At 43.3% G+C, this 23,472-nt stretch overlaps 1 protein-coding gene across 2 annotated transcripts; it reads right to left on the reverse strand.

The window, feature by feature from the left end:
• Positions 1–3,218: 3,218 nt before the first annotated feature.
• Positions 3,219–23,327, reverse strand: USP18 (ubiquitin specific peptidase 18). 2 transcript variants are annotated; one of them, XM_054070141.1, is made up of 11 exons: positions 22,873–23,327; positions 19,743–19,914; positions 18,292–18,388; positions 16,899–17,044; positions 14,905–14,984; positions 14,391–14,537; positions 13,897–13,992; positions 13,050–13,220; positions 11,959–12,090; positions 11,450–11,499; positions 3,219–3,453 (listed from the first exon to the last, which is right to left on the reverse strand). In XM_054070141.1, exons 2-11 carry the CDS (start codon positions 19,909–19,911, stop codon positions 3,234–3,236), a joined length of 1,308 nt encoding a protein of 435 aa, XP_053926116.1. In that variant the 5' UTR covers positions 19,912–19,914; positions 22,873–23,327; the 3' UTR covers positions 3,219–3,233. The 2 variants fall into 2 exon arrangements, with proteins under 2 accessions (XP_053926116.1, XP_053926187.1); XM_054070212.1 differs by lacking the exon at positions 3,219–3,453 and adding an exon at positions 8,866–10,910 and having other exon boundaries at positions 22,873–23,315.
• Between the last annotated feature and the right edge of the window lie 145 nt (positions 23,328–23,472).

Here is a 23,472-nt window from a genome sequence, read left to right on the forward strand (position 1 = left end):
AATTCATATGACAATTAAACAAGATGAATCAAAAAGCAAACCTGGTTAAAACTGACCCACCAGCTTCCAGCAGATAGAAGTTACCTTATTTTTCCTACCATTGTTGTTGGGGGAAAAACAAGACAAAACATAACATACAGGAGCTGACAGGCTGAGGCCGGAGGCACAGCGGGAGTGACCATGAACACAATAGCCCAGCTTCCTATCTCACAGGCAACTGAGAGCACAGCCTCAGTTCCTGTCTCCATGGCTGACAATGGATATGAACTACAAAAAAAATCCCTCTCAAATCAAGCCCTTTTTTTTTTTCAAGAGTTGACCTCTTCCTTCCCTCTATCTGCAAAAAGCTTTGTGCTGGCAGACAGGAGTTAATTCCCAGACCAGCTTCATCTCCTGGCACTTTGCAGGTTGGGACCTCATCGCTCTGCCTGAGAACTGGCCTCATAGGAGATGAGTTATTCAAGGACATACTTCACTGACGATAAAGTGTCCTTCTCACCTCACAACCCCCTCCTGAGTTTTTTCTCCTAGTGCATCTCCGATCTCACGCTCGTTCAGGTACAGGTAGGCACAATCAAAGTGTCAGCACCCAACAAACTTCACTGCATTTCTCACTGTTCCTTGGAGAGACTGGATGAAGAAGAAAACTCAGTAATTTGGTGAATAGCAGAAAAAGAAGTTTGCTGTCTTCCAATTCTGGTGACTTTAAACCTCCAAATAATGAGGCGTGCCAGTTTGTATCTTGCTTTTGTTTAGTTTTCTGGAGTAAAATGAGCCCTTTGGAACTGGCCATGGGTGTCACTGATGAGTTGGTTGAGCTGATCTGCCCTCCTCTAACGATTGAACATCCACATTTGGTCTTAAATAAGTTCTAATTTGCCCAGAAATTGAAAGCAATTTTAGCATGAGATACTGGCAACATGAGGAAAGGCTTGCTGGCCGTGCATATAAACAAGGCAGCTCTTGTTGACACAGGACAAGTGAGGTGAAAGGACGACAAAACACTACAGACAGTGCCACCTCCTGGGTAAAATACACAACCTGGCATTTAATCGCTTCAAATTCTTGGCTCGGAGACACTGAAGAGTTGTTTGACGGCTGCATACCAATTCTGGAAAATGGCACTTCAGACAGAAACATGATTCAAACCCATGACCACCTCCTACATTTAACTTCATTACATGTCCACCCATCGTCGTTTTAAAAATTATTTCTGTTCTCCAAGTATTTCCAATTGAAGGGTGCTTGGTTGAGTTACCTAAATTTAAAATGACCGCATAGGAACTGTAGCAGGGTTTTTCCATGAGTCTACCAGTTTAAAGTCTTACAAGTTTTTCTTTTTGCAGCTCCTTTCCCCATCCCACCCCTTCTTACCTATGAACACTGCGGCTCCTAAGGTGGCACGGGAAAGCAGGCCAACAGTGACATCAGCCAAATGCAGACGTTATAGAGTGCCCTTATCTCTGGGTGTTGCTGCAGCACGGGAAAGCTGCTGTGGAAGAGCAGTTGGCATTGCTTTTAAGTGAAGGAGGAGTCGATGGAGAACGAAGGTGAAAATATATTCCACGCTGGTGTGGCCCCACCTCGAGTATTCTGTGCAGTTTTGGGTGCTGCAGTATAAAAAGGATATCAGGCTATTGAAGAGTGTCCAGAAGAGGATCACAAAGTTGGTGAAGGGTCTAGAGGGGAAGTTGTATGAGTGGCAGCTGAAGTCACTTGGTCTGTGACCAATGATAAGACCATAGGGAACAGCAGGAAGGTGTGCCAGATGAGGGCTGGGTTGGATATTAGGAAAAGGTTCTTCACCCAGAGGGTGGTGAAGCACTGGAACAGCTTCCCAGGGAAGCCGTCATGGCACCAAGCCTGACAATATTCCAGAAGCATTTGGTCAATGTCCTCAGATACATGGTGTGGATGTTGGGGTTGTCCTATGCACAGACAGGAGCTGGACTCTATGATCCTTGTGAGACCCTTCCAACTTAGGTCATTCTGTGATTTTGTGATTCTGTTTTTCAGAGAAAATAATACATTGGTTCATTTTATGTGGTGCTCACTGAACAAGACTTCAAGTTCCTAAAGCCAGAGTGACTGGGTAAAGGAGAGGGCCCATTGCACACTGAAACACAGGGAGTGGCAGCTGAAGTTGCTGTGGGAACATCAATACTGAACAGCTCTGACTAAATAATTTTAGTGAGTTTGGGACATGTTTTCATTGCATTAACACAGGAGATTTTTGTGGTGGCAGGAATCACCTGTCCAACATTTTCCTTCTGTTTAGTCCGAACTGCTTCCTGTTAGTGTCCTAACAGGTTTCTTCAGAGAGCTCATCCGTCGCAGCATCAGTGCACCATGAGACCCCACTCAAGGCATACTTGGGTTTCTTTTAAAGCCCCCTTAGTCCCTCTAGGCTTCTCAGTGCCTTCAGTCATCAGATCAATCAAGACTAAAAGGGTTAAACAAACTCAGCCCCATTTGCAAATAAGTTATGTGATGATCAGCAGCAGCTGACACAAAAATACAGCAAGAATAATTAAAGTGACTTTTATGCTGACTGGAGAGCATTGCATCACCTTGGTAGCTTGCAATTCAATACATTTAGTTTCCAGCCTCTAATCCAGGAGACAATCCACTATATTTTTTTCTTTCTTAGGAAGTTCACTTTCTCTCCTTGTAAAATTTTCAGCTCATTTCCAGGCTACTTTTACATTTATAATTCTGTATGTCCTTAAACCTTCTCTCTTACCAGAAGTCCATTATGTAAAGTTTGCAGGTAAAGAACTACCCAAACTATTTCTCTGCAGAGTGCTCTGCCGTACAAATAAGCTATCCTCAGAAGTTAATGGAAATTCCCATTTCCAAATCCACTGATTGCCATTTCAGTACCTATACCTACATGCAGTCGTCAACAATGACACCTACATGACACACTGGGATATTAATACTCAGTGCCAAAGGCAGAAAAAATAAAGGAAAACAAGCTAGGCAGTTGTTTTCACTTTGTAATATATATTCTTTTTTCCATAGCTAAGAAAACATTCTTCTGCCTTCTCACTACCTGCACTGAGTGAACGCTGCCTGCTCACTTAAAAAAATTCCTGAAGGACCTGTGCATATATATGTGTAAGACCTGCAATACCTGCAGTACCTTTCAAAAGGCAAGAAATACCACACAGAGGACTTGCTGCATTTTCCTTACCTCAAGAGGACACTGCTGAAAAAGTCTTCTGCGAGCCTTAGCAGTTTCCTGGTATCACCTGCGTGACCAGAGTGGTCCCCAGCTCCAGCAGGTACCTGCCAGGTCCCCAGTTCCGGGATGGGCATCCTGGCATGGGTGAGCAGCTCCAGGTAGGTGTGATGTGTGGTCTCCTTCCAGCCGCCGCAGGCAAGAAAAGGATACAGCCCTTTGCCAAGTTTTTAAATCGGCTTTGCCCCTTCCTCCTGCCTGGTAACTGGCTGCGGACAAGGAAAATATGTGCAGAAGTGCTATAATAAGCTAGAGAAGGCAGGGATTTTACTTCATCTCATCCTTTGAAGAATTTGAAAACTGATTGTGGGGTCCTCGCATGAATTTGTTGAGTGAGCTTGTCACACCATTACACATATTGCATTGACTGAGGTTGCAGCTTTTTTGTATACCTCACAGTCTCTGCTTTTCTGCAAGAAAAGTGGCATTTGGGGAGCTTGCAGACACCCCAAGAGCCATTTCCCATCTCACCTGTCTGCTCCTGAACACATCACCAGAAGAAGACACAAAGCTGTTTGTTTCAGGGGGGAAGCATAGTTCCTGTCACCAGGAGGGATCGTTGTTAAAAAAACTCCCAATACTGCTCCATCCCCACAGCACCAGTCACCCACATTATACATATGCCCTCCTCTGCCCCCACTGCAGCCTGTGGCTCATGTTCACAACCTGTGGGACATAGGGACTGCAGGACACGATCCTTTTAGGGTAGGGTTCCCCTGCTTGAGAGAGAAGCTAAGAAAAAACCCAAAGCTTTGTCTTTCCAACGTCCACAGTGGGACTCTTCAAAACCAAAACTGCTTAATTCACAAGACTGATGATCGCTAATAGCACACTATGGCACAACCTAGAGCAGCTGCTGTGTCATTTTCTGTACTTATCCACTTCTCAGAAGGCAAACAGCTTCAGGTGTCTTGTCCTTTGATGCTGTGTTCGTGTTACTTTATGGCCTTTTCTGTTTGCATGCTGTCCTACATGAAATTTTTTACAATTCCCAATTAAAAACTTCCCCTGCATAAACTGAATAACAGTTTTACAAGGCAAAGTAGGAATAGCAGCCTCTTCTGAAAAATCCCAGACCTCTCTTTTCTATGCAGAGTAGGATTGACCCCAGCCTGGAGGCTCTTGTGTCCTGCCAGAAGGAACTGCCATGCTACTTGTCTTCAGAGCCCTGCACAAAATTTTGAAAGAACTCATTTTAAAGATATTGTTGTGGTTTGAGCTAAATTAGACTCAGTTTTGTCACTAATTCAGTTGCTGTAACTTCATTCTCTGAAAGCTAACTGCGTAGTTTTGAAACAGTGCTCTCTAAAAGCGATAATGCAAGGCACTGGTATGCAGAAAAGCCAATGCTTACACTTACTCCTACAGTAACCAAGGCCATCCTCGAGCTGTTGGAAAAGGGCTGCACCTGCTAGAAGGGGCAAATAGGGCAGGTGACCCTAAACTGACCAACAGAGTGTTCCATCCCATATACATCATACTCAGTGTAAAAGTGAGAGATCAAAAGGGCCTGACCTCTCCTCTGTGATGGCTGACATCCAGTGAGGACCTTGTCCATCTGATTGTTCCCGATCCCTGATCCATAGGTTCCTGAATCCTTTTCCTGAGCTCAGCTCCCTACTAGCTGCCGACTCATTCCGTTATGTCTGCTTTATAGTATTTGTGGTGACATACAGTCATCAAGGGGTGGGGGCACAATTCACATATTTTATTACTTTCTAATTATTATAATCATTTCATTAAAGCCCTAGTTTTACATTCCAACCCACAAGTCTTGTTCCTTTCATTTCCCTTTCCCCTTTCCCTGGGGGTGGGGAAGAAGGGAGTTGAGAGCCCAAATGCAGTTTTCAGCAGCAGAAATCAGCCAGACTGGGGCTAAACTGTGACAGATACGGGTGGTAAACATTTATTACTTTTTTTTATCCAGCCATTAATGAACTTTTCCTTCTCTGTCATTTCTTTGCCAGTAAAAGGCAAAACCAGGTCGGGTAGCATCACGTTTCAACAGGCAGCATCTCAAATGCCCAGCAACCTGGGGCAGGTCACTTCATTTTAACACCACTTTTACCCTCAGCCTGAAAGTGTAAACCTGTAGTTTTGAAGTTAACACAGATAAAAATCAACAAAGCCCGAGAAGCTGAGCATGAGCAAGCTCAGTGCTGCCAGCACAGACAACCAGTGAGCCCTCACAGGCCAGCAGGCATCAATCCATCCTGCTGCTCCCTACAACAGGTCCCCAGTGCTACCAAACTCTTTGTCTTCCAACGCCAGATCTCCTTCAGCATTTCGTACCTTTTCACATTGGGTAGTTTTCCTCTTGCATCTCCAAGCTGTTGCTCGTGCCCATCTCAACCAGCAGCAGCCCCCTCTGCCTGCAGCCTGACCTTTTCCATACGGCTCTACATCGCAGACCTTCCCACTCCCCCATGCTACAGCCTAGCCTTTTCCCCAGCACCTGGAGCCAGCGCTGGCTTTGGCCACGGGCACCTCAGCCCCATTTCCAGGGATTTTAACTGGGGTGTGCAGATCACTGCAGCTTCGGGACAAGCCGAAAGAGAACCATTTTAATTTTATTTCTGAGGTCAAAAAGACGGATCCTGTTCTGCCTGAATTCTATAACTAAAGCAAGGTTTATCCAGCAGTTGTACTGCTCAGTGCTGCTATGAGTTGATGCACTTACATGGTTTTCTCTTTACCTGTGAGAAAAATGGGTTACACAGAGGAAAGATATATGATGACTACAGCATTTTGCATCACCCACCTAATGCCTGGTCACAGAGACTGATGAGGTATCCACATGGCTGGTTGGTAACCAAGGACGGGGAGAAATCCACTTCAGCTCATTGCAGAAACTAATATAGATTAACAACTCTCTGGATTTCCAGTACAGCTGTCATGTCCCCTGTCCCTCAATGACATGTAGCTGCCTCACCAATGACAGGGACTCTCCCAGTTTCTCTTCAACCTCCACTCTGCCCATCCCAAAGGCAGACTTGGAGAGGATTATCTCACTCGCTGGTCTGTCCATCCCTTGCACAGCAAAGCACATTTTAATCTTGTATCAAGCTGCATCCCACCACCTGCTGAAATTTCAGCCATTGGTCTGTTTTAGAATCATAGAATGGTTTAGGTTGGAAGGAATCTTAAAGATATTCCAGTTACAGACCCTCTGCCATGGGCAGGGACACCTTCCAATAGGATCAGGTTGCTAAAAGCCTCATCCAACCTGGCCTTGAACACCTCCAGGGATGGGGCTTCCACAACTTCCCTGGGCAACCTGTGCCGGTGCTTCACCACCATCACAGGAAAAAATTTCTTCCTAAGATCTCATCTAACTCTCCCCTCTTGCAGCTTAAAACTGTTACCCCGCAACCTATCACTGCACTCTCTGTTAGGAATGCATGCACAGTATGGTGGCCAGAGTAGGAAGGGAGAGAGCAAGACAATTCCAAGCTGGCAATGAGCCGGAGAGTACTAAAGAAAAATCCCTGAAGTTCAAGCACATCAAGGCATCTCACTTCTCTTACCAGTGCATGGACTGTATTGTGCATTTAGAAAAACAATCATTACCTCAGAGCACCCTTTCTTAAGCCGGTGTGCAGGTCTTCATTCACTCTGCCTTTATTTTCAAGTCCTTGTTCACTTTTTTAGAGCACTTACGACTTTCTTTTTTTTTTAATTCAGATATTTTTAGCTCAGAAGGAATACTCTTCCACTTTCTTCACTTCACATATGTCAAAATTGGGGTTTTTTTAATCCATCAAGCTCTCTATAGCATTAGTGACTCCTAGGCACGACTCCACAGGCAGGTGCAAACAGTGCTGAGTCTGCCACCTTGAAGCTGGTAAAATATAAGCCAGCCACGTGGGAAACAGCACAGAGTCAGAGCTAAATAGCTCTCCTCTGAAAACTGATTGCTTCGTAGAATACGTTCAAAATGTTGTTTGATGTTTCTGTTTGCGCTTGTTAGCAAAGCGCTGCTCTCTGCTCACAGCTTCGAGCCCCAGCTATGTTATTAGAAGAAATACCAACATGGACGTTATTGGCAAAACTGATCCTGGCTTGACATCACCAAAATTACTCTGGGGGAAGTATGGCCTCAGTCAGGGCAGGACCAGAAACTGGACTTTAAGGACAGGAGAGCAGTAAGACAAAGCTGCCTGAAAGGCAACACTATAAGAAATACTGGAAGCCAGTGGTGGCTTCCAGGACAAAAAAAACTGAAGCTGTCTACAGAGGACTGCTGCAGGCACTGTTTGAACCTCAAGCTGCTGAGTCAAGACCAAGATGCGTCAGTGAGAACAAAAAGGCAGTGACTGCCGTCAAGAGAATCTGTTTAGCAAAGGTTAAACCTGTTGGAAGAAAATGCCTTTGATGACTAAAAACTACTGCCATTCACCTGCAGGAATATTGTCACAGGATTCCGCATTGGAAACAACAGATATGTTGAGATCCACAAAATAATCAGTAATGCCATTGTTAGGAAATTCATTAGTAATGCTAAGCCCTAATATGATTTTCACATTTCATTGTAGCAACTACAGTCTTATCAATGCATGTTTTTTAATCTGTATTAGAACACGTCCTTTTTTTAAGGTCTTTTTTAAATGTATATCTCACATGCAGCAGTATTGTGTAAATACCATTGATGATTACTTTGTAAGTGGCTCTTGTAAATGAAAATTATTCTGGAAGTATCAAAAAAACTATTTCTCTCTTACTTTCATGTGTAATTTTGGGATTTACAACATATTGAAGTTTGGGAGATTATATGTGTGTGTGATGTATATGCTACATATATTTACTTTTTCCTATTGTTCTGTGTGTTTCTTGAAGGTAGGGAGTATCTGAATCTGAGCAGGAGTCTCTCAGAGATGAAGCAGAGAATGTGCGTGTTTTGCATCTGCTTCTTCCCTTAAAACATCATAATCCCAAACTAAACAAAAAAAATGGAAAGTAGGAGTTACCAGGACTTAAAATAATCTCTCCAGACATGTATTCTTGGCTTTATCTGGCTTTTCAAAGCCCTTGCTAGCCATGCTGGGCTTCATTTGCACAGTGGCTCATGGGACAATTAATTCCGACTCCTTTGTGGGGAGTCTACAGCATAAATTTTTTTCTGGCAGAAATCCAGGTGGTGCTTTTCTACAGGCAGGCCCTGGACAAGGTGGAGTCCACATTAGAGCTGGTTTCCACCTTAAAACTTTACATCAATACGCTAGCACTGAATCCCATTCACTTAGCTGAAGGTTGTCCTCAGGCAGTCTCTCCAGCTCACAACTGAACTTCACCGTGGATGCAGAGGCAGCCAAGGTGACTTTTTGCAAAAGCAGCTCAGGTTGGGCAGAGTTTTTAAATCTATATGCAATGTAGTTTGCCTCCCATGGCCCATATGGAAGCAGTATGAGCTTCCATGCGACAGCAAACCTGGCAATAAACCCATTGTGCCTCCAGCACAAGGACTGAGTGCTCAGAGGAATATTTAGCCTCATTTCCTTGGCTGTTGGAGCTAAACATTAGCAGTAGCTCAAGCCTGAATACTTAATCTGAGCACACAACTCGCGCACGTGACCTGTAGCCTCCTACCTGCATTTATGCCATTCAGGAAAAAACAGACTGAGAATAATCCACAAGACTAATTTTCTAGGGAATTTATTGCACACTATTTTATTCAAAAAAAACATTAACTACTTTTCATTGAGATACTGACAAAAATTATTCTTAATATATCTCAGAAATTGCTTCCTTGATGTGTGATATACCTGTAAGGTTATGACACTTTTGAGGCATTTCTCGTAAGCGCAGCTTGATTTTAGATGTCAAGTTATATCAAATTAAAAATGTCTTGTTGGTCTCTTAACTCATTAACTTCTATGTTTCTTCAAGTGCACTATCTTCCAGCTACTTCACATATGCAAAGTGCTGGATAGACAGGAATTTGGTTTTCTTACTCACTCATTGGAAGTTGCTTTAGAAACAGTGTAACGCATTCCCAAGGGGAACAGGCAGAAAACTCCTCATCCTGGTGACAATAATACACTGGGATTTTTTTTAACACAGAATGAACAGTAAGAATACAAAGCAGTTGAACAGAATAATGGACCTTGCTAGCACAGTGAAACAACACCTGCTAGTTCAAAAAATTGTAATTTCACAGCTGTGCTCCAAGATTTCTCCATTCCCTTCCCACCTAACTAAGAGAAAATGGACATGATTTGAGAACATCATCATCATTATCAAAACAACATTGGGTTCTACATAGCTGCTATTATAAATAAATCAGCAACTTTAAAATGTGTTCAGACCCATGAAAATAGTATCCTTATAAAGATGCAGGTAAGGAATACACTAGTCTAGAGGCACTAGTGGAGTCTAGTAGTCATCTAGACCACTGGAGTCATAGATCCTTTCAGTTATTGTGGTACATCAAGACTTACTATAAGGAGAGCTTTAAAAGCATCACAACCAAAGGTTTTAACGTTCCTCACAGCTCAGTCTTGTGATGAGCTGTTTGGTCATTCTTCCTGATTGGATCTACCAACCTTTCTTTCTGTCCCTCTCTACATTCTCCCCCCGATATTATGATCTGGCTGCGGGAGCACAGGCTGAACCAACAGCAGAGTGATAGGACTCACCAGAAGATTTAAAAATTACACTTGAGGACGTTTCCACTTCATGGGCAGAGAAGGAAGGGAGAGAGCAAGACAATTCCAGCTGGCAACGAGCTGAAGAGTACTAAAGAAAAATCTCAAAAGTTCAAGCACATTAAGGCCTCTCACCTCTCCTCTTATCAGTGCACGGACTGCATTGTGCAAAATCACTAGCTAGCCTCAGAATCTCTGTTGCTCTGACTATTTTCTTCTATTGAGTGAAGAAAATGAATATAAATACACGATTATCATGCTAAACCAGTAATAATCTGTATAAAAACATATAAATTCATCTTGTAAATCAGTACTACAATAGCACCTGATTGAAAAAAGTCTTTTCATGCTGCCACCAACTTCAAACACATCTCAACCCCTGCAGTGATTCGTTTTCAGGAAGGTTTTAAGGAGTAAACATCACATGTGTCACAAGGGTTCTGGTCCTTGTTCCAGCTGTTTCTCAAGATTTTTGGGGTCCCTTGCCCAGCCAGCCAGCATCTAAGATAGTGCTAAAAGGGCAGAGCAAGTCTCAAGTTCTTAGTCTCATTAGCTAGGTATGACTGTCACAGGTCTCCAGCCATACCACGTGCCCCTCTGGGACATCCTGCAGGCTTTCAGGCCAAACACCTTCCCTGTACTGGAATCTAGGCATCAGCATTCAAGAAGTTGGTAAGTCAGCAGAGAAAAGGACTAATTATACTATCTTTTGAGAGGAAATTAATATATTGAATCACGTAAATATCAAAAAATACATGAAAGAAAGAGTTTCCATGTGCAACAGTTCTCAGATCCTTTAGCTGAGTCTCTCCTGCACTTTTTTCATAAATAAATGTGAAGGCAGAGGTCACTGACTGAGTGCAGAATGTCTTTCTTGTGGAACATTTGTACACGTCCACACTGGAACAGACGCGCTCAGCTCCATGAACAATGTGCAGCTTCCCAAGACACTCTGATACACTCCTGGATAAGGCTACTGAGGACGTTTTTTCATGTATATCAAGAGATAGGCTGTTTCTCCCCTGTGGAACCAAATAAAAAGCAAAACAAGATGTATATTTGAACATTTAGGTTGCAAGTAGCCTCCCAGGTTTGCTCCTGCACAGCTTTTTGTGGATTAGGTCAACTGAACTGTCTCTCTCCAGTGCTCTTGGGGGAACATATAAAGCTGTTCCCACCTCCCAGCAGCGCTATATCTTATAGGAGGGATTCTCTCTATCCACAAATCTTTTCTTACGAGGCATCAAAACAAAAAGCATGGAAGAATCATGACTGACATATTTAACTTCAGTCAGGACATAGGGTCCAAGTGGCAATCATAAATAACAAGACCACTCCTGCAGCCCCATTCGTGACCACTCAGTAACCCCGCAGGCTCCCGGTATAGACCAATACAGTCACATCAGAGTAACCAGAATACAGGAATGCTTCTTCTACTCTCCTACATGTCCTGTACACCCCAGGAAATATGCAGTTCAAACCATTTGTCGACCCTCTCTTTGCTACCCTCAATCCAAACCCCAGAGCAGTATTAGGTAAAAACAGAGATGTGTTTGCTTACCAGTGGAGGCTGGAATGTCCATAGGTACATTTAACATCATCCCAAGATACCTTAAGAAGAAAAACACACAAGGAGAGGCTGGTAAAAACTCTGAAGAGATGGACACCCTGTGATACCAACACAGCAATCCTCGTAAGCAGTGTGAGTGGCACTCCTGGGAACTAAACATCTTTTAATAAATTGGTTTATTGCTTTTACCCTTTGAGGAAAAACAGTTCTTTGCCTCTTCTGAACACATGCATTAAACAGATCTACAGCACATAAAGTAGGGTATGCAGCAAAAGGCTGCTTCTGCAGATTGCAAGCCTGAAACCTGAAGCCTTGTTTGATACAGGAGCTAGAGGTGCTTTGCCCTCAGCTCAGAGTATGCTGTAGCAGAGGAATGAGGTTCACCAAGCTCTACAGCTTTGGGATTTTTTTCCTGGTTCTCTTTAGTTGGCAGTCAGACTGATGGAAATCTGAAGGAGTGCCCAGGAAGCTACAAAAGAAATTTGGATTTGTCTTCTCACCTGGCAAACCTCAGAATCGTTGAAGCAATACCATTTACACTCTGTGAGACTTCGAATATAGGCACAGTAGTGTCCAAAACTAGTTGATCCTGAATGAGCAACAACAGCAAAAAGCTCATACTGCCAGCCAGCCTGTAAAGAGACACAAAGAGTAACTTTCAGAGCAGCAATTCTCATTTGCCATTGGCTGAACAGAAGCAGCAGCCAGGACAGCAAGAATGTGTGTTTTGCAAGGAAAAAAAGACAAAGACGAAATTGGCCTTGAGGATCATGCCTTTTTCACTCCTACCCACAGAGTTTTGCCGGCCAGCTGTGGGTTGGTAGCCTCCCTAGATATCATATAAATGTGAAAAAAGCAGTAGGACAGCAAAGGGGCAAGACAGGGGCAGCCAACTGCAGCCAACATTTCACCAGTGATGTTTTGCTGTTGCCACGATTTCTCTTGTTATTTCTCAGTAAGGGGAACAGATCCACAGTGTGAGAGATCACTCTCGTCTGCTTGGCAAAGCTATCATGTCCCTGCTAGCCTCAACCCTGTGGCAAACACCACTGCACGGGAAATTGCTAGGAATGGAGTTCCCCTGTCTTGACGAGTGACCTCTGCAAAGCAGTAGGTCTGCTGCTCACTGGGACCATCTTGTCCAGGAGGCTGAACCACAGGACAGAAGCTCCCTGTAAGACATTGTTTACAATGTCTGGATTTTGCCACCCAAAGGAACTGTGTTTTCATCTTTTCTTTAGCACATTTAGAAATGGAAGAAAACATTATGCTAAACAGTCTCAGGCAATTAGGGACTGTGTTAGTCCAGTTTTTTGTTTGTAAAACCTGGGTGTCCATATGGCAGAAAGCTCCTGTTATGGTGCCTTTGGTGATTTAATCTGAGCACAGAAAGTTGAATAATGCCTGAACCAGTTAAAACTATGGGATATGAGACAACACCAGGCACAGGTGAAGCCCGAAACACACATTTTTAAGACAGGTGCTTTGAACTAACGCAAGTACTGGTGTCATCTCTTAAGTTTTTATGAGACTTGAGCAAAGGGCAGAAGAAAATATACCCTTTTTAAACAGGGCATTAGGAGTATCTCACCTTTTCGTTGCCATCTGCTCCGCACTGATTTTCTGTCAAGATTGCGTTGAAGTCAAGGTCTTGTGGGAATGGCAAATAGTGACTAAGCTTGTGAATGTAGGCTGATTTTTCAAAGCAGAAACGCTTCAGGTGTATGGTTAGAGTCTGTGGCAGATGCACTAGCTTCATGCTCTGTAAAGCAGTAATTAATATGATTGAAAACTAAGGAACAAACCATGAAGAGGTGGGGTGGAAACAACTATTGCTACCCAGTGAGTGTAGCGTGGAGAGCAGTCAGTGCTACAGTGAACAACTGCCAATTCCACCAGACAGCAGATGCCAAACTTTTGCAGCTCATCTGTACAAGACACATACTCGTCACAGAGCTGTGACAGCCAAGTTTCTCAGCTTCAGCATGATCAGCATCCAGCCTTAGGTGTCTCACTGTAAAAATGTGGAGGCCAGTGGAGAGCAAGGAAGAAAGGCCCTATAATCGCCCTATAGCAGCCTACTTATATGTGTACATACAGCTCCAGTAACATATTCTTGTCCATGCCTGGAGCTACACAGTGTAAAGCCCCACAGTGGAAACACAACACAAACCAACAGAAGCTTTTTCTGCATCCCTTGGTGACATATATTAAGCCCCATTAAAGCATTCTTTTATTGCTAGAACTACATCTACAGCAAGGAACTTCCCAACAGGGAAGACAGACATGACTTATACCTAGCTGACATTGCTGTGCTGCAAGTCTTTGAGTTGTTGATCTCCTCTTAAACTGTCATGGTTGAGTCCCTTCCCCACCTTTCCCATTCCTAAAGAGAGTTCCAAGTATAAGAGAGTATGGGGAAATAGTTCTCTGATTACCTGCAAAAAAGGTGTTTTCCTTCCGCACTGTCCACAGAAACACATATTTTCATCAGTCAGCTCTTCTGGTCGGAAAAAGTATTGCAGACAGTCCTCCTAAGAAGACAGAGGGTTTTTTCCAACTGAATTCCTTCAAGTTGGATTTCTATTTTCACTTATTTTCACTTGCATAGAGTACAAACAAACAGCAAAGCTACAGAGGGCATATTTTATTCAAAGAACAAAAGGCTGCCTGGCAACCTAAAAAAGGGTACCTCCTTTCTCCTAACTGCTGGTGTGATTACAATAGTGGAAAAAACCAGACCACCACAATTACCACAATTGATCCACAAGTGTCTTTTATACATACTTCACAGCCTTAGAGGTTTTGAAAGAGGTTCCTTTAGGCTGGAACAGTATAAAGTGGTCAGAGAACAAGCAAGGTCTAATGTCACCTGAACAATCCACCATCTATTTGTGGCAGCAACTGAAGTTACTGCTACTAACTTACTTACCAGAGTCTTCAGCATGTGAGAATTGGAATCTAACAGTGGGAGTGGAAGGGTTAACATGCTGCTGTTCCTCTTTGTCTCAAACGAGCACTTCTGACAGGCCAGGTGCTCCTGTACACCAATAGTGTACAAGTAACTCAGCTCTTCTACCTGAAGGGGTTAAAAAAAGGCCAAAAACAAGGTTTATGAAGAACACAACTGAGGAATTGCCCTCATGGTCTACAACAACAGCAGACAAATGTCTGCTTTGATGCCAAATTTTATTCTTTTGTTTGGAACTGCAACAGAAGCCTGTCTTCTGTGTGAATAAAACTATGACAGTGGGTGAGGAAAAGTCACATTTCCAATGAAATCCATCTCCCATTTGAAAGATTAGAGGAAAGATTCAAATAGGGAATAATTTAAGAATTTCATTTAGGACAATTGTCAATGAATGGGATTATTCTCCAAGAAGCAAAGTAAACCACACATGACAAAGGCCAAAGGACCTGGTGTTCATTTCAGTGACTGTCCTTACCAGATCTAGCTTTTTCATCTGCTTCTTTATCAAGTTCCAGAGGGTCAGAAATAGCTGAGCGGCATCATACTGCACAAACACTGCATAAACAGAAAACACAATCTCAATCAGTATTATGAACTGCACCAAGCACAAACTTCCCACAGATGACAAAGGGAGATTTACTGTCCCCCAGTAGATCCAGTCTCTTGTTCCCTTGCCGCTCTCTGCCAGGGACAGTTAGACTGGAGAGTCGCTGCAATGTCTCCATGTGACCTAAGCAGGCAGCGGGAAAAGATGGGAGGGCTTGACTGCCCCATTGTACAATCCAGCACAAAGGTCATGCCCTTGTCTCCAGACACAGGGCCAAGAGTATGCCCAGTACCTGCTGGAGGATATGGCTCAGATATCTCATTGAGTTGATGGCTGCATTTTTTTGAGTCTTTCTTAGAAACAATACAGGGAAAATTCTGTTCTTCTTTTCACTTTCATTACTCCACGGACTTGTCTCCCCCATCCCCTCGCTAAGGCTGTAACGCTCCTGAGTGCCGAGATAAAAATGATAGGGAGGCCTATCCATATATCTTATCTACAGAATGGTGTAAACCCCTTGATCCCTGCCCGGGGAAAAAGCCCACAGATTCAGCACAGGAAGCCAAGGATGATGTTGTAACATTATCCTTTGGCTTTCTGCTCTAGCTACACTGGCATATTAAGAAACCTAAAGCGGTGGGACACAGCTCAATGCACAGCTTGCTTAGAATGGCTCCACAGATAATTGCTTCAAGACTGAATTAAGGGGGCGGGTGGAAAATACACATCCTTGAATGCAAAGAACTGATGTTTTTAGCCCACAATGAACTCAAAATTTATGAACTTGGCAAAAACTACACATAGTTTAGCCAAATCTTGATATTTCTGGAATATCTGCATGCTTGATCAAACATGAAATAAATTTTCTTGGAATAATTCAACACCCTGAGGTGGAAGTGCTTTCAACTTCCCTTCAAGTCTGCAAGATCTGCCAAAGATACTGGCTTCAGCTGGGTTCTAGTAAGATTACAGACATCCCTGACTAAATGAAGCTCAGAAAATAAACCTTTCCTCATATCTAATTGCACATCTGTGATTCAGGTAAAGCGTCACTTGCTGGGGTATATGACTTTATGAACCACACTTCAATTTCAAATCTGGATGACAAGGTGGGAAATTGTCAAGCTTTAGAAGTCCTCTTTGAGCATCTCTCTTTAATTGGAAGAGAGAAGGCAGAATGCAGAGCCATTCAATCTCGGGAGGGGAATGATGTAAATGGAAATATTCTTCTATATATAGATCTTTTAGATCATCTTCCTTCTTCATTTGGTCTGAACTGGCTACCATGTGTGCCTTTTGGCAAAGATCAGAGCACTTAAACATATATCATGTGTATTTGTGCACGTAAACAGGCCCTTAGCAGCCCATCGTTGCTTGTCACCTGTACATTCAATAATCTCTCTCACCCTTGGGGCCCTGCCCAGGTAGGGGGTTAGGTCAGAAAATTCTTCTATCTGCTCTTTATAACAAGGAACACGAAGGATATGGTTTCTGTTCTTGAGAATCTGGGTGAACTCTGTACCTTTTCTACATGACCTCTTTTCTCTAATAAGAAATAGCAGCTGTTTCACTATTAAGCCAGTATAGCAAGATAAATTAAGCTATAAGCTGTCTTCTCTCTGCCCTGCACAGCCCTTACTCTCTGGCCAGTATCAGTAGCTGAATCTTCTAGCTGAATCTTCTAGTCTTTCTACCTTTTGGACATCAGCAAGGATATCCAGCAGGTTTTTCTCCCCCTCTTCACAAATAAGGTGCAGCATTTCACTCATCACCGGGAGGTAGCTTTGAAGAGCATTGTGTACAAACTCCTCATACTTTTGAATCTCTGAATGAGACGTCAAGAGTCTGCACTGCTTGTCAGCGCTTGACAATTAACACTCCTGGTCTGCAGACAGAGGTGGGCTTGAGGCAGTGCTGCTTACATTTCACTCCATGTACTGAAAGACAGTAAGTGAAGGCTATGGGAGAAACGGCTTTCTGCTTGCCACACTGCATCTTCTCCAGCAAGAGGAGCATTTGGTATGGGACATTCCTCCTCTTCTCCACAGCAAGTGGTGGCACTGTGATCCTGTAAAGAGAAGAAGCAGTAGGAATGGTAATCTAGCAGTACAATGGAGAAACATTAGACATCACACCTGAAGGAGCAAAGGTGGATAGCACAGCAGGCAACTTAAGAGGAACCAGAATGTGTGTTTTTTTAGCCAAAGAAAGGAAAAAGCGGAAGCAGACACCTGCACTAGCTCAGAGTTCTGAAGTAAAAGGCCACAATTTTAAGTTGGCCTGTTCCTGAATAAAGGGCGATCTGAGCAGGACCTGAAGTGATTTCTGAGCTCTAGAAACAACCCCAGTTACAACCAGTTTCTGAGCTGTTCTTGCCTTCTCCCACCTGTTCACGTCTTCATTCTCAATATATCCTCAGAATTTCATGGTCATGTATACTGTAATGCTTGTATTTCATCTACGTGTCAACTGGAAAACTCTTTACTCTCCCTAAATTTACTTTATTTGCAGTCCAGAGGTTTTTCTAAGTCTTTCTTCAAATAGCAATGGTAACTTACTGTCTACATTATTTAGCTTTGCTCATTTATGACACTTCTCATCTCTGCATGCCTGTAACTTGCCTTCATCCCCCTCTGCATGCTGTCGAGTGTATAAGAAATTTGGAGAGAGAATGACTGAATAGGAATGATGCACTTAGACAATTAAAGCTGCAGTGAACTGAGCAAACTGAAAACAAATTGAACCAATAATTAGTGTACTTGATAGAGAAGTGGAAGCACAAATCCTCCTCACAAACAAGTAGACAGTACAGTCATGCAAAATAAAATAACACTACATATTTGCTATCCGCAATAGCACTTACTCTGCTCAGTCAGATATTAGCCAGGACAAGTCAGGGAGAGAGGCTACGGATCACCAGTATGTTTATTTTTACATGCTTAAAGTTACAAAATTAATAGTGGATACGGATACACACAATATATCCTCTAGTTATAATGGGCTATGAGAATATCTGGAATAAAATCACATCCTGTTATGGAGAAAAGAGACACAAGTCATAAAGACTCAGCGTTCAGGACTACAGCTTAGCAGTGTGCAACCAGCATGTGAACCAGAGATGACTAACAAGTCAGAAAACAGCAGCTTCTACCTTTGCATGTTCTGTGTATCACACACACAACAAGGCAGAGACCTTCTGAATGAGCTGAAAGCACCTTGATGATCCAAGCCTCCAAATATAAATCCCATATAAAAAAGAAGTGGAGACATCAGAGCAATAATGGAAGTGTCTCAAGTAGTTCAAACAGGGGGTACCTTCGAAGTATCCCAGTGAAATGTATATTCATAAGGAACACCTGGAGCAAAGAGTTCAGACAACAGGTCTGTCCAACATTGTACAGTCCAACAGCTCCTGTAGGCACAGAAAAAGAGGAAATCATGCCCAGAGATAAGTATGAGAAAATAAGTGAAAATTATTTGGAAGAGGCAAACTCCTCTTGCACATATTCAGTCATTCAGTGCATAGGCCCAGCATCTTGGACAGATCAGAGAAAGCGTTCAATCTATTCTTATGTTCCTCAAGCAGATAACACTATTTCTCTTTGGTAACTGACAGGAAAAATCCAAGTGAGCTTGGATTATGATAGACTCCCTGTTCCTCTATTTGCAGTCCTCTCATAACACAAGTGAAAATAAAATGAAACAAAATAAAATGAAACTAAATGAAATGAAATGAAATAAAACAAAACAAAATAAAACAAAACTAAATAAAATGAAACAAAAAACTAAATGAAATAAAATGAAACAAAATAAATAAAATAAAATAAAATAAAATTAAATTAAATTAAATTAAATTAAATTAAATTAAATTAAATTAAATTAAGAAAAAAACAGAAATCAAAGTCTGCCTATAAGAGGATTTTTAGTCAGCCTTTTACACATCTGGGCCTAATAAAATAATGAAGAGTTACATGTGGAACTGCACACTAGCTTTCTACCACACAGGCTTTAAGTTTCCCTTTCAGCTTACCTCTGGTACTTTTTGTCTCATTTTCAAAGAAAGGAACTAGGCTAAGAGAAGTGGAAAAAGCAAGTCACAGCTGTTCACATTGCATCTAAAAAGACGACATACGCTGCGTCCGAAAAGTGTGTAAATAATTGTGGTCAGAAATTAGACATTATTCTTCTGAAGTCAACACAAAAGGGAGAGAGGACATGGAATGGAAACTCAGAAGAAGTCTGAAATGCATGCAATCAGGGAGGCGATAGCTGGGATACAATAGCATGAACTCCTGAAACGCTGACAACAGCTTTTGACAGGCCAATCTAGTGAGGCAACAGAATAACTAGGGCCTAGTCCATGGTTTAGCATATCCAGAAGCAATGCTGGCTGTGTTTGGAGAAAGACAGGGTTAGCATCTAGACCTTTTTGGCTGGAATGGCTGATTTGAGGACTTAAAAGGGGAAAAAGCTCCAAGACCCTCATGTAATCCCTTTCCAAAAAACCAAAATGGTTAGTTGGCAGGGCAAAATGAGAATTAGAATCATAGAATCACAGAATCGTTTGGGTTGGTAGGGACCGTAAAGATCACCTAGTTCCAACCGCCCTGTCATGAGCATGGACATCCCACTAGATCAGGCTGTATTTTATATTCCTTAGCAAAGAGGTAAAGAATAGGAGAAAATTAAGCCCAAGGACAGAGAATGAAATAGCAGGCATCAGAAACAGAAAATATAAGAATGAGCAATAGACAAAACATTATTACCATTTTTTAAGTCTGCCACACCAAAGACTAATGTTATCCTCTGGTTCTTTCCCTCCGGCTCTTCAGCTTCCTCTTTACTATTTTGCACATCTGCTTCTGCCTTCATGGTCTCGTTGAGTGCCAGCTCTAGCCTCTTACTTATTTCTTGGCGTCCACTTCTCTGTCCCATCAACTGTATTATAAAAAGATGAGAAAGAGGGGAAGCACCCAGAAACACAGAGTTTGTCTTTGCATTTGATATTTTCATGATAGCAAAACGAATAAAATTAGGAAGATTACTGTGACAGTAATTTGGTATATTTGAATTGACATGGGTATTGTAGGTGTGCTATCAGAACCATGACGTACATGGAGCTTGATGGCAAGTGTACATCCTGTCTTCCTTTTGTGGCTAAATAAATAAACAAATCTTCAGTTCCATGGAAACAGCTCCACCCAGATGGGGAACTCCAGATACCTTTGTTCAAGAAGATTCAGCAAATAATATGCTTAAAATTGTCCAAATGGCTGATGTCGCAAAACTCCTCTGTTTAGCAAAAGTAACGCTTTATCACCCAAAATAGCCCAAGTATTCAAAAGGCAAATTCCACTTAGCTCTAGCCTTTTGAGCCGAAAAGCATTTGTTTGTTTTCCGTATTGGTCTCTCTGCGTTGTTTATAAGCACCTGAATCACAGCCCTACTGTGGCACTTTGGACTCTAATTTCCAAAGGCACTTAAGCACATAAATATCAGTTTCCTTTTATGCTCCTTCAAGATATTACAGGTAAAGTAACTGTTTAAAGAGTATTCAAGGGAGTATTGAACAGACAATTACTATGACAGTCTCTTATGACTTAGCCATTGTCTTTTTAAATAAAAGGGTTTTTTTCAAATCCCTAAAGCAAAGCAAAAATACACAAGCAAAACAGTGTGACAAATGTTCTAACACAATTATACAAAAATGAAACTTTAAAAGCCCACATCCAACAGGGAGGCAGAATCAGAAAAAAAAGAATATGCTCAGGGAAGCATTTTTGGGGGGGGAGGAACACACAGTAAAAAAATGCTGAGAAATCATTATTTAACAAACAATAAACAGCACATAAAATGAGCCTGAGGTCAGGTACTGAAAGAACGAAGAAAAGCTACCAAGAAGGGGAAATTAAAAAATCCTTGTTCTGCCTTTCACAAAAAAAAAAAAGGAAAATCTTTGCTTTAAAAGCACGTTCTTTTTCAGGTTAAGTCTGCCTAATAATGTTAAATATCAAAGTTTCTGAAGAATTTAACAGGAAGGGGAACTAGAAATGAACTAGTTTTTTCTTTGCTATTACCCTTAAGCTTAAGTATACTTTTTCTCAACTGTACTTTTGATTCTTTAGTTTTGAAGATTAATTTTGAACTCAAAGTGTCATGCACTCGGATTCTCTAACGTTGTCAAATTTGCTGAGGAGTTTCATTTGGGAAAAGAAACAAACTCAGGCATTCAAGACAGATTCAAGACTACCACTTTTTATATCCAAACCCAGTGATAAGAACAGCTATGCAGGAAAAGAATCTGGATTTTATTTCTTCCTCAGCAAAAGAGAGTCTGAAGTCACACTGCCTCTTCCCTTGGTAATGATTCAATGAGGCATTTAGGCTTCTGAAAGCCCAGCTGGAGCAGGAGACCATCTTTGCTCGTACAGCGAGAGCAAGCGGATTTAGTTGGTATCATATCAGCTAGAAGATAAGTAACGCTCACAGTGTTTTGTGGAATCAAACCCTATAACCCAAAATAAGTTATAAAGCAGATATGTTTATTTCCAGTGCTAGGGTGCAATGGGGTTCTCCTCCTAGCTTGCACACCGTATAACTTAACAAACAGCTACTTATAGTGTAAAGACATGCATAGTTATAAGTGCCTACTATATATTCATAACTTTTCCCCGCTTCTTATTATAATTAGTTCTAGAAGATTCGCTCCAGTCTTGCACCTGCGTAGTGCCTCCTGGTGGTTGTGAGGCCGGGGCCTCAGGGATGAAGTAAGACGTCTTCCTCAGTATGGATTTTTTCTCCTTCAACTGTGTGCAGGCACAGTCCCTTCTGGTTGTTTTCAAACTACTGAACCAAGTACAGCCAGCTTTCTGCATTCCAATGCCCACCTATCAGTAAACTTCTGCTAGCTGGCTCTCTTTTGTTATCAACTTCCAAGGCCTTCAAGCCTGTTTCTGACGAGCAGCGCAAGTTCCATTGCTCCAAAGTGAGCATTCCCAACCCCCCTGTCTGCTTTGGCTCATCACACAGCTAGTGGAGATGCCAAAGGAAACAGAAAGGAGGGCACAGGCATGGCAGAAGTAGATCACCTAAGCGTGTACTGGTGATGAGGCTGTGTGAGAAATGCTGTGAAATACAGCATTTCTAAGATTTGCACTTGACTTTCCTTTCCCTGCATTAAATGTATAAAAAAACCTGGTGAGTGAGCAGAAGAACTGAGGAGCAGGCCCCAGTTTCTCCTCTCTCACTTGGAGGAGCAGGGTCTCTTCTTGGTTTCCTTTTCAGGTTGGAATAGGACTCAGCATTGCTCCCCCGATGCACGTGGCTTGGCTGAGCCAAGCGACCACGCTAGCACTCAGCAGAGAAAAGGCAGCAGCGATACCTTCCACGTACTCTCCATCCCGGCACCAGCCAGCCCTCTTACTCGCTCTCCCTCAACCATCCCTGCATCCTCCCTCTCACCCTGGCCTCCTCCTCAGCCTACCTGCTCTCCCAAGACACCAGCATCTCACCCCAAACCTCCAGTGGTCCCCCCACATCCCCACACCACAGTCACCAAAGTCCTCCTCCACCACCTTTGTCCCTGGCACCTCTTCCCTGATGCCATCACTCCTTTCCCCTCACAGGCGTCTTGGGGAACAGGCAGACAGCGAAGATGGCACTGAGCTGAGGTTGGAGATGAGGTGGCAGCCCAGGGGCGCTCCTCAAAGGGATGCCGCAAGCACACGAGCCACTCACCTCCACTCTTTCTGACCAAAATGAGCCTTCCCACTTTGCTGTCAGACTGCATCTTTGCTCAGCTCCCCTTTTCCCCCACTTTCTCCTGTTTTCTTTTCTCCTGACACACTGTGGTTCTGGCTCGTCCTATCCGACAAACTGTCAATAAAGGTTTCTTACCAATTCCCTCTGGACCACAAATTCTTCGAGCCCTGGCAGGGCTCCCTTCACACCGCACCCACCAGCAGCTCTCGGGGGTTCCGACACCGGGGCAGGAGAGTCCAGCAGGGACAACCCAGGGGGTGCAGAGGGCAGGGGGATGCAGGGGGGCAGTGGGTGCGGAGGGGGAAAGGGGTGCAGAGGGGAACGGGGTGCAGAGGAGAAGAGGGTGTGGAGGGGAAGGGGATGCAGAGGGCAGGGGGATGCGGAGAGCAGCAGGGATTGGAAGGTAGCGGGGATGGGGAGGGCAGCGGGATGTGGAGGGCAGTGGGATGCGGAGAGCAGGGGGATGCGGAGGGCAGGGGGATGCGGAGGGGAAAGAGATGCGGATATCAGCAGAGGTGCGGAGGGCAGCGGTATTCGGAGGGCAGGGGGACGCCGAGGGCAGCGGGATGCGGAGGGCAGCGGGATGCAGCTGCCGCGGCGGTGCTGCCGGGCGGAGCGGAGCTGCCCCGCCCCTTTCCTCGCCGGGCGCGTCAGAGCGCAGCAGCCCTCCCTGCGTCCTCTCTAGTTTTCATTTCCCGCTGCCGAGAAGAGCGGGGACAGAAAGTGAAACTGCGC

Source organism: Cuculus canorus, chromosome 1 (genome assembly GCF_017976375.1).
Source record: "Cuculus canorus isolate bCucCan1 chromosome 1, bCucCan1.pri, whole genome shotgun sequence".
NCBI classification, from domain to species: Eukaryota; Metazoa; Chordata; class Aves; order Cuculiformes; family Cuculidae; genus Cuculus; species Cuculus canorus.